The sequence below is a fragment of the Neodiprion fabricii genome, chromosome 2 (assembly GCF_021155785.1).
Source record: "Neodiprion fabricii isolate iyNeoFabr1 chromosome 2, iyNeoFabr1.1, whole genome shotgun sequence".
Taxonomy (NCBI): domain Eukaryota; kingdom Metazoa; phylum Arthropoda; class Insecta; order Hymenoptera; family Diprionidae; genus Neodiprion; species Neodiprion fabricii.
In genome coordinates this window covers 29,690,122-29,707,248 of record NC_060240.1, presented here as the reverse complement: position 1 = coordinate 29,707,248, position 17,127 = coordinate 29,690,122, and the positions used below count along the sequence as shown (strand labels likewise).

The 17,127-nt window shown below is 37.9% G+C and overlaps 2 protein-coding genes across 5 annotated transcripts in view; one reads left to right on the top strand and one right to left on the bottom strand.

The window, feature by feature from the left end:
• Positions 1 to 51: 51 nt before the first annotated feature.
• Positions 52 to 6,185, bottom strand: LOC124176377 (CDK5 and ABL1 enzyme substrate 2). 2 transcript variants are annotated; one of them, XM_046557596.1, is made up of 11 exons: positions 6,051 to 6,185; positions 5,282 to 5,725; positions 4,082 to 4,465; positions 3,876 to 3,999; positions 3,646 to 3,773; positions 3,126 to 3,164; positions 1,765 to 1,850; positions 1,569 to 1,669; positions 1,361 to 1,467; positions 1,053 to 1,257; positions 52 to 898 (listed from the first exon to the last, which is right to left on the bottom strand). In XM_046557596.1, exons 2-11 carry the CDS (start codon positions 5,713 to 5,715, stop codon positions 758 to 760), a joined length of 1,749 nt encoding a protein of 582 aa, XP_046413552.1. In that variant the 5' UTR covers positions 5,716 to 5,725; positions 6,051 to 6,185; the 3' UTR covers positions 52 to 757. The 2 variants fall into 2 exon arrangements, with proteins under 2 accessions (XP_046413552.1, XP_046413553.1); XM_046557597.1 differs by lacking the exons at positions 3,126 to 3,164; positions 6,051 to 6,185.
• Positions 6,186 to 8,308: 2,123 nt separating this feature from the next.
• Positions 8,309 to 17,127, top strand: part of LOC124176375 (E3 ubiquitin-protein ligase MIB1) — a 247,894-nt gene continuing 239,075 nt past the window's right edge. For all 3 annotated transcript variants that reach the window (XM_046557593.1, XM_046557592.1, XM_046557591.1), the window contains exons 1-8: positions 8,309 to 8,522; positions 8,766 to 9,113; positions 9,293 to 9,493; positions 9,635 to 9,754; positions 10,122 to 10,451; positions 10,766 to 10,913; positions 11,055 to 11,296; positions 11,447 to 11,644. In XM_046557593.1, coding sequence (XP_046413549.1) covers positions 8,421 to 8,522; positions 8,766 to 9,113; positions 9,293 to 9,493; positions 9,635 to 9,754; positions 10,122 to 10,451; positions 10,766 to 10,913; positions 11,055 to 11,296; positions 11,447 to 11,644 — 1,689 coding nt within the window. In that variant the 5' untranslated portion in view covers positions 8,309 to 8,420. The remainder of the gene's footprint in view (positions 8,523 to 8,765; positions 9,114 to 9,292; positions 9,494 to 9,634; positions 9,755 to 10,121; positions 10,452 to 10,765; positions 10,914 to 11,054; positions 11,297 to 11,446; positions 11,645 to 17,127) is intronic.

Genomic DNA, 17,127 nt, shown 5'->3' with positions numbered 1-17,127 from the left:
AAAATGTACGTAGTTTATACCTACTACAAGTTGAGATGCTTTCATTTTTTCTTAACAGAAACAGCTAAATTACAGAAGAAATTTTTTTGCAAATTTTCATGAGCTTATTGAAAATCCAACAATTTTCAACGTTAAACGCATTAAAATTTCTTATAAAGGTAATATCTAATGAACAGTAGACATTTCGTTTCTTATATATATATATAAAACTATTCAATTTCCAAGTATCTAGACCTTTAGACTACATATTACGTACTGAGTATAAAGTTATTGACTAAAGAGCATATGCCTTATCTCAGAAATAAGTACTCTATTTTTTCTTCTTGATATTAATTTGTTGGTAATCGAAGTGTTACCCATCGCAGGTCAATAAGCAGGTACTTTTATCGTGATAATATGGATAATGAAGAAATTTAAGTGAACTGTCGTATAAGGTTGGCGACAAAGCAAGGTAAGTTGAACTTGCGAGTTGTACAATTAGCCTTAGCTAAAATGCAGAAGATTAACATTTAAATGTTGCATAGTATACAAAGAATAAAGAGCTACCTTACTTACTTAGCACCGGATTTAAGTTAAACCCACTTCTCGGATTATCATTCTGTTTAAATCATAATTTGATCACTTCTCGAATTTTCTACTTACAATTATTACCGAAACATTAGAAAATTCGCAAAATGCATTGTAGTTAAAGCTCCGTTTAGTTTTACGAAGAAAATGTTCGTGGCCGGTGTACTAATACCAATGGTATAGGAGAAGGTCAGGACTCATACATGAGGCGCTGATAATGTGGGAAAACCTCCCACGTAGGCAAATGCAAACCAAATTCTAATGCCACTAGTACAGCAAACTCCGACGTTATCAGTTCCTTGCGATTCAAACGGAACACACTTTCTATTCTCTGTGGAAAAAAAAAAAATGTACATACAAGCAGTTATAAATCTTCAAAGCCTGGTTATCATCGAACATGTGAGCTTAAAATAGACTCTCATCTTATCTCTAGGAATCACGGTTCAATACGCAGCTGTTCAGTTACATATAGACTAATGTTATACCTCGATCAAAGATTTCAAAACGTCACCCTTCACGTCATTGAGCTTTGCTGCAAGCAGTAGACATGCTCCAGCACAGAGTTTTCTTGTCTGCTTAGTCACAACGTTGCGAAGAATTAGTTTCTCAAAGTATACATATGCCGTAGCTACAGTCAGTAAATCCAGGCCATATTCGAACTTGCATATCTTCCTCATCTCACGTTTTAAACTACAAATTATACATAAATAAACATAAAAAATGTTTGTCAGTTTACCCAAGTATTTTGTTATCAAAATTATCATATTATAAAATACCTATATACTGGTCTTACCTTCTAAGTTTACTCAGTGTTAATGGTATGTGAGGGAACTTTTCTCTAAACTTATCGTTGAGTTCTTTCTTAAGATCAGATGGTCTAACATAATCTATCACTGATGTCTGCAAAAATTAAATACACAAAATACAATTGTGTAGTTAATATTCATTTTAATGGCCGCAATTTGGAGTCTGGCGAACAATCTACCAATGCAAATATTTACCATGTATGACGTAAATGTAAGTAGCGTACGATGTTTGCCTGCGATTAACTCTGGGTCGTCTAACAAATTTGGATTGTACGGCATATCTTCCCATTCATAAGCTAAAATTGAAAACAAATTATAGCCAGGCAATGATTTGAATAATTTTGATGGTTTGCACAAGTTTAATATGTCAACTTCCATTTTATGTACTTACCTTTCGTATCTGCATTATAAGATAGCGGGGGTGATGCAGGAATGATGTGCGATGGTCGATGTATAGCAGTATCATGCGATAAGCACCTGAAATAAAAAATCTTGATGAATTGATCTGAATTATGTTTTGTACGAAAATTTACAGTAAAGCTCTCTTATTCCCAATATTAAATCAAGTAGAAGATATAACAATCTTACAATTCATGATAACATCAGTTATCATAAATTGTAAGATGTAAATATGTGATAATTATACTTCGTGAATACTGATTGTAATCAACTTCACAGTAATCTTCATAAGCCATTTGGTATTTTGGATAATTCTAGCATAGGTAAGCAATTGTTTGTTATCTTTTGCAAGAACGAGATTATCAGTGGTTATAAGCTACTTACCCAGACTAACTTAATATTTTAGGTGGTAGAGATTGGGTACAGAGAATTAATTTGGGAGCAAGGATTGGCAAGTTGATTTCCACAAATAAACCAATGTCTTCTCCATCTGTGTAAAAACAGATGATAATCGCGATGACATCGTTTTTTTACATCTCAGACATAGATTCATTTCTTCGAGACTATAGACATTGATATCTAATTATAATAGGAGAAAATAAACACTCTCCAAGTACTGTGCAGCATTAAAGTACATGAACGAGAAAACAGTGAGTACTTTTGGATTCAGTTTTGACAAGATTATGTTAAGAATAGTAAGAATTCATCATGCGGTTTACAAGAGACACGACTAAAGGTAATTCATCACACAGCACATGATTGCAAGGAGGCACATATTAATGGTAGTAGTATGGAAGCATGAAAGTTTGATTTTATGATTGAATGTAAAATAGAAGTATCCTGTCTTGTTAAGTGATTCGCAGAATGTGAAAATCGAAACTCTTGTCTAGTTGCTTTTCTAATGACGACAGTTTGACTTGCCGACTTATTTAAATTGATAGGTGCATTTGCCTAATTCATTGTATTGGATATGAATAAATACCAAGAACTTCATGATTAGTATCCTACACATAATTGTGATTGTAAATGATGCTGTGCATTGACGATTAATATTATTATCATTAGGAGCTTTTACTTTGGAACATATTAAATTATGAATTTCAATTGCATATTTTTGAATGGCTAAATTTCTTTGAATTCATATTTCAAATGCGGAAAGATGAGAGTGAGATTTATAAAATCCTCGATATCGAAAGATAAGTTTATAGAATGAGACAAGGAAGATTAATAATATGGTTTTCAGATTTTAAAATATCGCTTTTCAGGGTTAGTTATTTGAAACTGAAAATATAAAAAAAGTTGTTCTATAATACAAATCATCTACTCGTGATGCTTAGTATTTTGAAGTTTTACCATTGTTTACAGTCCACGTTCCAAGTTATAGTTTGTGTCCTGTAACAAGATTGATGATAGAGAACGTACATTCATATCACGCTTCGATTGAGTCAGAAACTTAGATATTAGCATCTTTATAGAAGTCAGTTTATTCATCGAGATTTAAAAAGTACCGAACCCTCACTCTGGTCCTCCCCATTGTCCATCGTACAACATTAGCAAAGAAAGCTTTGACATTCCTATGTTGGAATGAAGTGAGCATGAAGAAAATGATGATCACTTCATAAATTCATTTAAAATAACGAAAACATTGAAGTTACAACTGAAGAACAAATGAAAGTGTTGCAAGTTGATGAAAGTAATGTGGATGTTTTCTACCAATCACTATTTTATTGCTCAATACAAGAAGCATCATGAAATTTATTTTTTCATTCTCAACAAGAACAAAGTCAAGCAAAACAGGCTTAAATTGAAAACAGACACGAAGCATTTTTAGGTATATGCAGGCACAAGATCTTTCTTCCTTCTCTAGTCATACCTTGCTGCCACAGTGTGCTTAGCTGGAACTGTGTGCATAAGCTCTATGGCTTCATTATCATTTCCAAAGCCCTTGCGATCCTTAGAAAACTGCCTTGATGGTATCAGAAGTTGTCCATAAGATATCTCCTAAAAAAAAAATTTGTTACATTAAATACTGGTGTTTCTTATTTATTGAAAGAATAAAAGTTGAAAATTAAAGTCTATGGCACTGATAACACTCATAAATACCTGGCCATCTTTGCCCCGCTCTATACCTAACAAACCAAATGGGTCTAACGTATCATTGATAGCTGAAAGGGGTCTTGGACCTGAAGTATTTCTCCTACGCCCAGGATCTTTTCGAAGTTCAGACCTATAAAGTGTGGAAGACCGTAGATATATTCTATGGGGTATATATGTACTTTGTGATTAGAGCTCTTGCAAGTTTTGTTTACCAGCCAGTACGAGGTCCTTTGTTGTATGGAAGGGCAGAGAAAACAAGGAATGGGACCTTCTTAGCGGACACCAAGATGAGTCGATCGTCTCCAAATTTATGGCCAATAAAAGGTCGCTGCATCATGCGTAGCTCTTTTGTGACTTCAGGTATGATGTTATTATTGGAACAGTTAGACAAGACATTGTTGATTGCTTTTGATTTTGATCTAGATGACTGTGATATAGACTTCGAACGTAGAGAGCCGATACTTTCGCTGCTACTATTGTGATGATGCTTAATGTCTTCTGAAAGTGTTGATGTTTGATGAATGATTCTCTTTCTGTGCTGCAAGGATCCAATACGTCTTTCAGGAAGTGAGTATTCACTACTTGTTGTTTCAGTACTGGAAGTTAATTGAATAAATTAGTAAGACAACATTGAATAGTAAGTTAAACAAATATGACATACATTTTGTGTTTTGGATTCAGACTTGTATGTATACAAATGTTATCAACCCGTTTGAAGGTAAATATATATTTTTTTAATATTCTTTACATAGTGTCACTTCAGATGTATTGACTATTTATTAACAACTAAATTACAGAAAGTTACGTCTGTTGCCTATCAGTAATACGAAATAGGTCATTTAACATGAAAATGTGGAAAGGTCATCTAATAATAAGATCTTGCTCCATAGAAATATAGATTGGCATAAGGCCATCCTGTAATGTATGTCTAAGCTTTTCAACAATTGGTGAATTATTTCATTATACACGAATAAGATTGCTATTCATAGAATTGAATAATAAACGAGTAATCGTTGCCAAGCTCACATAGATTTTAATGACCCAGATCAAATTAATCCCATTCAACGGGTGCTGAGAGCATTATCTCTCTGTAAACAATTACGATAAGAACTTTAAAGTTCACAGAGATTGAATGCTTAGTGATAAACATCAAATGTTGGTTAATTAGTGTTCTCTGATGATAACAGACTGTATGTCTCGTCTGAAAAACAATTGCGCAACATATCGACTGCTTCATTATTGTCTCTGTGTAGTCGAACCTTTTTACAATTATTATGTAACAATATACGCACGCCCAAATGAATTGTATGAAAAGTTGGTCTTGGATTTATTGGAGCTACTCAGACCTCAAAATGATAGCAAAAAAAAAAGTGAATCTATGTATGGTAATTGTTGTTGTTGAATTTTCTTACCGATCTCTGAAAGGACCATGAACTCCAGGTGGCAAATGAACAAAAGTTGCTGCTCGTTCCTGGTCTACGAATGCCGCAGTGGCAAGTTTGGCCGGAGTTAAAGGGCCCTCAGAGTCCGAACTAAAAGAGTGCTGCTCATGAACTTTACGAACCGGCGGAGAATTTGTCACAGGATTTATTTTGCGAGCAACCATCAACGGCTCTATGGATAAGCCATCGATACCCTCATATGCCGATGTTTCAAGGTCGTTTTGATGAATAGTGTTTCCATGGTCATGGTGAGTGTCGCTCAGTGTCCTACGGTGGAAGATTGAGTTCCGCGTTAGGATAGCGAGCTTTGTATCCCTGTGACTTCCATCGAGGGATATGTTAGAGAGAAATGTGAGAGCGGCGAGCCTTCGACGGGAATGATTCTTCTTTAAGGATGTTGCCATTCCACACAAACTGAAAAGTAATTGCAAGAAACGCGAAATTTATGGTCAGGGTGAGTAGGTGGGGCGAGAAGGCGGTGAGATACGCTCCTCGAGTGGATTATTGCCCTGGATGGGCGGTAGGGACAGCCGAGTCACAAATGTATAGCGATTACGTCGGAGATATGTAAACTAAGATCAAAATTGGTCGTCATTGCGCGCACATTTAGTCCTAACATTGGATAAAATACTAGCACCACACAAGTCGAAACTTGAACACGCAAAGCCTCGCATTTTCATCGGATTATTCGAGCACACAATTCTTATTTCAATCTACGCAATCACTCATGTTGTCCTACCTCGCAAAAATTGGAACTGAATGGAGCCGCGGTGAGTGGCATGAAAATAGCTATTTGTACAGTTCTTTTGTTTTGCATCAGTGCAACCAACAAACAAATACGGTCATTAAAATCACAGATGAAAATTCCCTATTCTTCTCAATAAGTCAATTGTTTCACATCTCTCTAACGACTGTGTTCGTCATCGGTGAGGAAAGAGTTTGAGCAATTCATTTCTGTTTACTCGATTAGAATTTTCAACTACGTATACTTACGTCGGTAATAATTTGTTTTGATTGATGATTTCAACATCACCACAAGCATTAGCTAAGCAACAGGACAATTACAAACGGTGTGCTCTCACATGAATAGAAATGTTTGCACTATTATAGTTTGTAATCATATTTTTTAACCAATAATGTATCTTAGAGTATAGATATATGTTTCTGCGTAATTGCTGCAGTGCTGTTTAATTTCTGCTTGGTTTCGATTTGAATAGGTAATTAGATGTTAACAATTTATTTGGGTATTAATTGGTGGTTGTATGGTCCGCAAAGTTCAAAATGGGCTCCCGAACAATCGGAAAAGAAAAGAAACAGATTGAGAATTTCAATACGATCTATTCCGATTTCTTTATCCAAACGGATGTTTCGTATTCTTTGAAAAGAATTAATTCGGATAGAAGAAATTGAATCGGATTGATAATTGCCATTCCTTATTCTAAATAAATAATTGAACCGAACAAGCTATTAGAGGTGGGATTGTCACGAATATGACGGGATAGGAAAGAACAGATAAAATCTCATAGTCTCATTGGAATAACTCATGCTTAATTCGGAAACTTGAAGAAATGGGATTCACAATTCTGGTAATCGTTCCGTTTCTATTCTTTTCCGATTGCTGGGTCAATAATCACGCTGAATTTTTTTCACTTTGACTAATACTGTTTTATCTGTGGTAAAAATTCAGTAGGAAGCAGACAGAAGCATGCACGAAACATGATAACAGAAACGTTTATAAAAACAGGAAGCGTACAGCATTACGAACATTTTTATACGGTTTTATGCGCTTTTTCCTGCGACTTTTTCTATTCTTCAATGATGGACTTTTTATTCAAAACAGGTAGTCAAGCCAAATCAAGTATAAAGCTTACTTTCTGCTCAAAATCCTGCTTCATTATATAATTAACCCATGTTCTTTATGAGCGATAATTTAAAATAATAATCAATATTTAATTTAGTTCAACAAAAATAGACCACAATTTATTCGTTGTTTAATACAGAACATCTTTTGACACATATGTTTACGACAATACGATGGAGAAAATTCGATTTTATAACATGGAAATCACGTGAATAGTTTTGTCTCTCTCGTATGAGTATAAGTAAAAGTGAGATACTCAAAGATTCAAAAACACTGAATTCCATGATACGCATTGAAGTTATACTGAAGATAAAATGTGAAAAATGTCAATAATGATATACTTATATCAAGAAAATTATAAAGTTGTTACCTTTGACACGCAAAACAAACTGTGTTTGCGTTCTGTCAATTAGGCCCCGCCTGTGCAGTGAACAGACCTATTTAAATATTTTATAAATAACTGAAAAGGATGATATGTTTTTCACATATCATATTTAAAATTTGTTTTTCACGGAATTGTAACATTTCAAATTACAGATCTCAAGGGTTTGACTTTATTCGCTGACGCAAGAATTAAAGACATGATTATCCCTGGGAAAATTTTCGTGAGAAGTAGTCTGCCGGTAAGTGTACCTGGGTATTCTTTTCATTATGGTCCCGCAGCCAAAAGAGGCCGTGTTAGCGATCCGGTAACTTCTTTATGATTGGCAGAAACCGTTTAAAACGCAATGCCATAATACAAAACCCCGTTAGAATAACCATCTTTATAGCAGTCTTTAGTAGGCGCTGCATTGGAATGATGTATATCTGTTATTTTCATGTGTACGTTTCGATGTGATTCAATATTACGCAATTATCACATGTATTATTTTGTGAATCGGCATGCCTACAATAATTTCGATAAAATTATCGTATCACATAAAATGTTGACTAAAGATATCTTCAGTCAACGTACGGAGTCAATGCGTTTAAAAAGGTTTAATCTTCGCTAGTTGTGTAACTAGCGGGAGAAGTGGTGAAGTAATAAGATCCAGTTTCCACTTTCAGCCGCGAGCACGCTGCGGTCACTGAACGTCTAGTTTTTTCCATGGCGTTAGGTTCTTGATTCCCTGAAGTTGTTCCGTTGAATTGGTGTCGTTGTGTCGTTGTTTTGACATTAGTCCAAGATGGCGGTACAATCCCTCGAAGATTCGTGAAAAATAACTATTGCATTTAGAAAACTATCGTTAATCAATTTGTCAATGAAAAATGGAGGCTGGTGCGAGTACCGGGACTCGCACAACGCGATTTATGATGGAAGGAGTTGGTGCCAGAGTCATTCGTGGTCCGGAATGGAAATGGGGGAAACAGGTTAGGTTAACCCACAACGTCGTCCTGTATTTTACAATTATATCTTCCTCATGAATTTCTGATATTTCTTTACTATAATTTTGTGGGATTCCGCATATTTTTATCCGTTTTGTATTCTTGCATACTGTTTTAACAACCGATATAACGTCAATTAGTTCTGAATTACGACGTGTGTGTGTGTCAATCATTGTAGATTTGAATATCTCGTATTAAAGTTCTGAGCATTTTTTTTCTCACCTTTAGGATGGCGGCGAAGGCCACGTTGGAACTGTTCGTAATTTCGAATCCCCGGAGGAAGTTGTTGTCGTTTGGGATAACGGAACTGCAGCAAATTATCGATGCTCAGGAGCATTTGATCTGCGTATACTAGATTCAGCTCCAACAGGCGTCAAGCATGATGGCACTATGTGTGACACCTGTCGCCAACAGCCTATTTTTGGCATCAGATGGAAATGTGCAGAGTGCGGTAACTACGATTTATGCTCCATTTGCTATCACGGAGACAAACATCACCTGAGACACAGGTTTTATCGAATTGCTACCCCAGGCAGTGAGAGAGTCTTGTTGGAGCCAAGACGGAAGAGTAAAAAGGTAATTTAATAGCTGACAGATAGTTTGTTTAGGTGTAGAATGAAACGATTGCAAACTAAATTTAAGTAAATATTTCTTGCTCGCTCGTAAGAGATTGTAACTTGGTAGCACATTTTCAGTGTGTTCAAAGTAGCTATGACTAATAATCCCAACGTGTTATCATTGTTTGACCATCGTAGATTGCAATCCGTGGAATTTTCCCTGGTGCCAGAGTTGTAAGAGGTGTTGACTGGCAATGGGAGGATCAGGATGGTGGTAATGGTCGTAGAGGCAAAGTTGCTGAGATGCAAGATTGGTCTGCCGCTAGTCCTAGATCGGCTGCCTATGTTGTTTGGGATAATGGAGCGAAAAATCTTTACCGTGTTGGATTTGAGGGAATGGTTGGTTCACGCTTACACCGAATAATGCTAATTTTTCGAATCGTTTTATGTTATACGAAAATCAGTATAAAATTCCATACTGATGTAGGAAGCAATTAACTTCAAAACTCTACTGAATCACCCAATATTTTATGACTTTAGGCTGATCTGAAAGTGGTGAATGATGCGAAAGGACAAACTGTGTACAGGGATCATCTACCGCTTTTGGGTGAACAGGCTCCCGGTCGCACAGGTCCACATGGTCTTCAAATTGGAGATCAAGTAATTTATTCAATTGTGTTTCTAACAAACAATATCGAAATTAGTACATAACAATTTTAAAACTATGTCAATGTGGATTTATTTTTAGATCTTACTTATTTATTTTTGATTATAATTGTCAGAAATAACTTTTGAATTAGCGTAACAAATTAATTGTGATACACTGAATAATATCCATTAATCAATTTTTCGGTATTATCCAATTTTGACATTCGTACACAGAGGACTGTCGAATAAGAAAAGTAATATTATAGTCCATTGTGTTTTAAAATTGACCGAAATCAATATAAGTGAATATATACTTTGACTTTGTTTAATGCATTGATGTATTTCAATACAAGTTTTTCTCTATTCTCTCATTGTTCAGGTGAACGTTGACTTGGAGTTGGAAATAGTGCAATCTCTGCAGCATGGTCATGGCGGTTGGACAGATGGAATGTTTGAATGTTTAGGGACGACTGGAACTGTTGTGGGAATAGATGAAGATCACGACATAGTCGTATCATACCCAAGTGGAAATCGATGGACATTCAATCCTGCAGTTTTAACCAAAGTACAGATTTCTGCGTCTGCTACTAGCTCAAGTACTGATAATCAGACCTTTGCAGTCGGAGATTTAGTGCAGATTTCTAATGATTTGGAAAAAATCAAACTCCTCCAAAGTGGACATGGCGAATGGGCCGAAGCTATGGTTCCGGTAAGACTTTCAAGTTATTATGATACGTAAAAAGTTTGACTGCATTCTACAAGTTATTGATGATTCGAATTATATTGCATCCATCTTTGCAATTTTTCGATATAATACTTGAAATAATGCTCAGTTATTCAAATGAGTTGCTTCCTTAATCAATGTACAAAATTGGAGAACCCAATCTTTACATTTACTATTCAACTCATGTACTATTCTAATTATAAAATAATTGCAGAGAATTTTACTCTCGTCTATGGTATCTACTGTACTTGCGATCATTGTCTGTTTTGGCTAACAAAGTCATTCCCATATTTTTGCAGACACTTGGAAAAGTTGGACGGGTACAGCAAATATATCACGATGGAGACCTTAAAGTTGATGTATGCAGTACTTCTTGGACGTACAACCCTCAAGCAGTTACGAAAGTAGCCAGCAGCGATGGTTGCGTACCTGGAAATACCAGCGGAGGTTAGTTTCCACATTAATAAAAAAAAAAAAAAAAAGAAAAAAGGTTCATGCGTCTAGAGTCACATACAATTCATAGAATAATGCAATTACTTTATAATAGGTCTTCTATATATATTTGATTCATGTCCTTGTTATTTCTAGAACGTTTATCCGCACTTCTTAAAAAATTGTTTGAATCTCATGTCTCTGGTGACGTTAATGAAGAATTGGTAAAAACCGCTGCTAATGGGGATGCTGCCAAATGCGAAGAAAGTTTGAAGCGACCTGAAGCAGACGTGAATGGGGTCTTTGCTGGTCACACTGCACTTCAAGCTGCTAGCCAGAATGGTCACCTAGAAGTCATCAAAATTCTTCTACGTTACAAAGCAGACGTAGAAATTGAGGTATTACTGATATTAAACTTAATGTGAACCATTTAAATGGTTGTAGAAATTGAATATTTTCTAAATATCACAATGACTGATTTCATCTCGATCCATCGTCAGTTTCACCATCTTAACGGCATACACATATTCAATGTATCGTCATTTTAGGATAAAGATGGAGACAGGGCAGTTCATCACGCAGCTTTTGGCGATGAGCCTGGCGTAATGGCATTGCTGGCCGGAGCAGGAGCGGATCTTAATGCTCGCAATAAACGGCGTCAAACTGCACTTCATATAGCGGTAAATAAGGGCCATGCCGGTGTCGTACGAACGTTGCTGGAGCTCGGCTGTCATCCAAGCCTCCAGGTGAGTGGAATTTTCTTGTAATGATCGCAGGACCCCGAAAAACGTACGCGTTGTGTGTTCTGTAACTATTGAATTGTCAAAAAATTCAGCCAGCGGACCTTCATTATTAGGCATTCACGAAAATCAAGTTTTCCCGCAATTGAGCGTATTGTGTTCTATCGTTAGAGCTCTCTTCTATAATATAAATCTGTCAATAAGTTTTATTTGAGTTGCATACTGCCTGCACCCCGAAATAGTACGGAATTTATATAGAGGGAAAATATCGAGAATACAAGAAGCGAAATATGTTGATCACATAATATTTCAAGGCTTGAAGTCAATACTATGAAATAATTTTTGTTTTTTCATTGTATAAACTCTTTTGAAGCATATAACAAAGATTTCGTGAGGGGAAAGCATAATTTATCGTGATCCCATAATTTTTATAAAAATTCAAATCCCAATTCGCTCTTTCGAATGTTCTTACGAATTACAGTTTTACAAATTGAAATTTTAATGAAGAACAAGTTTATCAGAACATTTTGATTTTAAAGCTCGAACGTATAACGAATTGTTTGTAAATTCATTGAAAGAATTTCTCGGTAAAAAATTTGATATTGATTTGTGAGTTCCACGTGTATATTTTATTGTTTGTATATGTCATGTAATCTTTATCCGTCCTGCAACGCTACAGTGGCTAGATGAGCATAAGTCTCTTTCATTCGGTTGTTTTCTTCATTTTGGAACATTTTTTACCTTCTTCTTTACCCCGGAGGTAGCTGAAATGAAAATTTGCACTTAGCTAGCATCGTTATGGTGAAGTGGGGGCGTGTGACGGCCACAAAAAGAGCTGGCAACACTCGCCGAGGTACGTAACGTGCTTAGTTTGGTTAATTAAAAAGTTTTCCGCGCCCTCGGAGATTAGAGCTTATTTTTTACTCTCATCAACTACCCTCACCTTTTCCTAGTACGACGACTCTGTCCACTTTCCACGAACCAAAACCATGGAAATTATTCAGTTACACAAATGTACCCCGTACATATATTCGTATGCAACGATTTCGAACAAAAAGTTGTTACATGCACGAGGCCATAATTTTTTACGAATCCAATCAATTAATCATGACTTTTATATCAAAAATCTGTTTCTCGCCGAAATTTTATTTTGGCGTTGCCACTCTGATTCTCGATTTCGAAGGCTTACTCCATTATCAAAGGTTTCAAAGACATAAGGTACAAAAATATTCAACAGATTAGAGACGAGCGTGATGCTCTCGTAAGCCTTAAAATTCTCGTTCCCAATCCCTTTTTCGGAATTGCAGCGTAACACTTTAGGAGTTCTAGTAATCATTATCTTCCGAGCGTAGATCATTAGTCTGTACAAAGGAGTGTATATTATACAGAGAGACAAGTGATTGCAGATAAAAATTGGGTTGGCGATGTAACAATTTTCGCTTTTTATGTTAAAAAAAAAGAAACAAAAAAAAAAAAAAATAACAATAATAATAATTGCTGCGTCAAGCGATTTGGAGTCGAAGCGAAATGCGCGGGCGGTATTTTTTCTTCGCGGTTCACTTTATTTCTGACCTGTCGCAAAGGGTGATACATACGCCCATATATTTAGGGTCATGCATCAATAGGCGTAAATACATTTGCTGGTATAGCACTGGTCCCCCCCTTTCCTCCAAACCCTCCCTCTTCCTCTGCGCTTCGGCTCTTACTCTCATTTGCCCCCCCGCCCCTCGTCCCGCTTCTTCCCCCTTCAACCCCCCGCCGTCAATGATTTATGCCTGCGAGGGTTGCAGCAGCCGCTAGCGAAACGAACGACGGCGAACAACTACACGAACGTAGAGGTAGGTGAGGTATACCTACGCCGCGAAGAGGAGCTGGAGGGCCGGTCGTCGTTCTGCCTGATAACGGCTCCGCCAAATCCTCTTAATCCAGAGCAGCCATTTTTTACGCCGCTTTAAACCCTCCCGCCCTATACCTGTTTTATTCCTGTTTTGGATTCCTATTCGAGTCGCTCTGCTCAACTTCCCACGCGGCCGTTTCTCTCCTCTTAACCTCGATTTTCTTCGTTCAAATCCCTTTCGCCGTTTCCACCGCGGCTCGCATTACCATTCAGCCCAATTCCACCGTAGGTATACCTTATATATGGTATAAATACGTAGGGAGAAACCGAAAAGAGACCAAGCTCGAGTTTAGGTGCGTCTTTATCTTTGCTCATGGATTCGGATAGATTGATCTGACTGAATGAATCGTCCCGATATACATATATACATACACATATATATATATAAGTCTACCGATACCTGTAAGTTCGTAAGATCTTTTGATACGATTACTGGGCTTTGTGCGGATTATTTTACATTTGACTTTTTTTTTTCTTTCAATGAACACTGCCGTTTAGAATTTTATTTCTGATATCTTACTATATGACGTATCGAAATATCAATTCGGTTTTAAATATGTTAATTTAATTAATTTTTCAAACTTTTGTCCTCCTTATTGGATTAGCCATCTCAAATTTTCGAAAATTGATTTCAAATTTTTTATCAGTAATCCTGACAATCCTAGGGGTTCTGTAAATCTCGACTGAGAACATTAATATCTGTGACTCGAAGGGTTAATTAATGGCGATTTCAACGAGGGTTCAAGTGATGTTTTTTTTTTTTTCTTCTCAACGCAAAATTCGAATTACGTATGGTGCACTCTCGCGGTTCTCGTCACCTTTCATCCAGGCGTGTGTGTAACCCTTATACCCATACGAAGATGCGCAAAGTGCTCGCTTACCGATTCGCCCATATACCCCTAAAACCGGCGACGGGGTGCGGCGCAGGTATTTTCGTAGAATTATCGTTCACGCTTGGGAATGGGATAGGTTATAGCCTTGCGGGTTATCTCGGATTGCGAATACGCCGGTATATATTACATGCTCCCAGTTTTGCGCGAGGGGCCGAAGGGGGTGGACGGAAAAGAGGGAAAGGCGGGGCTCCGTTAGCTGGGTGGTACACCTACGCGTCGCCGAAACTGCGGGGGGGGGTGGGGGTGGTTCGCTGTAGGTGAATCAGTACGAAGATTCCAATCAGGATATATCGGCACATATATTATCCCTTCCCCTATCACGAAAATATTTTAGAGGGACTACCCTCGAGATCGCGGCTGGAATAACACTTTTTCCCGTATACCGCGTATACATACATACTTCTTTTCTACCCTTTCATCTTCTCCTCGTGCATCGGGTCCCCCCTTTTCTATCGCTCTTTATACCTGTATATCTCTCTATTTTTGTGTCGATCCATGCATCTGTCGTCAATAACCGAAGCGATGTTTCGTAGCTGAATCAAAATGATGATCACACTTTGACAGAAAAACACTCGCAATGTAATTCGATTTCGGAAGTCCTAAACTTCGAGATTATACGAGTTTAACTCTCACCAATATATCAAATATTTTCACCAATTTTCCATTCACAGGAATGTACAATAATTTGATATTTATATAAAAAAATGTATACATACCGATTGCCGTAGTTGGTTGTAATCGATTATTCAGTTCTCTACAGGTATGTACGTGAATTGTAACATCGGAAGCTGGAAATAATGGTAGATATGAAACAAGCATTCAAAAAGTACGACAAGATTTCATGTTCGAAACATTCGTGCAGGTCGATTTATCACAAACGATAACGTGATTTTGTAAAAAAAAAAAGATAGCGAAAAGTAGGCGTTGGTATTAGAATTAGGGGTTGATTGAGGTGAGCGGGAATGTTCCGCTTACATCCGCAGATTTCCACCGAAATACGTCGCGGTGTAACAAACTAGCAAAGAGAATAAGGCGCCTCGTACACCTCCAGGTATACGTATAACTGCCCCCGCATGTAACCCACCTCACAGCAACGTCGGTTGTGTTTGCGGAGCGAAGACCTCGTCCTCATTTGCGAGGGTCCTAATTAATCTTGTTATTCGTTAGGCGGCTTCGAATTCGCAAGTCTAAGACTACCGTGGAACGCCGTCTGAGCCGGAGACGAAGGAGCTCGGCTGCGTATTCCTAATCAAAGAGGACGACGGAAATCCTCGTCTTACATGTCGCGGTTGTAGATTCATGAACACGACGTCGCTCGCCCAGACTGCCTCAGGAGTAAACAGGCACATTCGATGGCGGCGCGCCGCGTGCTCCGCCTCTCAAAAATCAAGTCGCGCGGATGAAACGTAAATCACTGCAGTAAGTTCAAGTTCAAAGTTCCTTTCTTGCAGCTTTCCGATTCTCTCTATTATTCCCGTATAGGTGTGAAATTTTTTTAATTAAAAAGCCCACTTTTCGGGATCGTGAATTAGAGGCACGCGTGGCTATTGCGGGGAATATTATATAGGAGTCAGCGGTGTCGGGCGAACCACTTAAAAACATCCCTGATTTACGCTAACTGTTAATTTATACCATTATCGTGGTGATTATGAAAATGAGCGAAAGCTGTACAGCTAACTTTCTTAATTACTTCCCTGACCTCCGTACCCGAGTTGGAGGAAGATGCGGGATGCCCGGAAGGGGAGCGGCGAGGGGGTGGCGGGGGGTGGGGGTGGGGGGAAGAAATCATTTCAATAACTTACAACCATTAAACTTTTGTCTTTCAATTCTTCACGTATATTGCTTCCCCCGCCCGTTCTATGTAATGTCGATTCTTTGTATAATTTGTAATTTTTCTTTTTTGCATCACTGATCAGACGATTGAAGGGAATAAATTTCCAGGTATAGAAGTTTATTACGCGGACCGATATTTCTGTCGATGTAAATCATTGAATTCTCGAGAAAAAATATGTATAAAAGAAAGTTTGTACTATTCGACTCGATCCGCCCAGGTGGGTATGTATTACATACGTATACGGTACTCGAGTCCCCGTTCCATCCATGTAACGTTATTCTTTTTCTTCGCCCTCTTCTCTCTTTCCTTCCGGCGATCTCATTGCGGCATCAGCAGCCTCTCTCTCTCTCTGTCTCTCTCGAGCACTTTGGCTCTTTCACTCTTTGGCTATTTGGCTCTCTCCTTGTCTGCTCTTCTGGCGGTGACAAATTTGACAGAAAAGGAATGATAGGTACGAGAGCTGAGGCGAGGGTCTGCCACTGACGCACTCCGACAAAAATTATCACTGCTGGCGAACTTTGGGTCGATTTATTGCTGAGCCCTGCCAACGACGACTTCTCTCGTCTTCGTAGGCATTTCGAATACGAGACTCGAGTCTAGAGCTTTGCCGAGATAGCCGAAGAGGAGGAAAAAAGATGGAGAAAAAAATAAGGAAAAAAAGAACACGACCGATTCGCAAATAGCTCCGCGGCGCAAGAAATATCCAACCTTTCCCAAAAGGAAAGGGATCCATCGATATTATACATATGTGCATATATGAGTACTTCGGAAAATCTGCCACTCGATTCGATATCGTCAAGTATCTACCGACGTTCTTTTACAGGGTGTATCAGGAATCGAAAGAGGACTGCCAAGGATTTTGGTA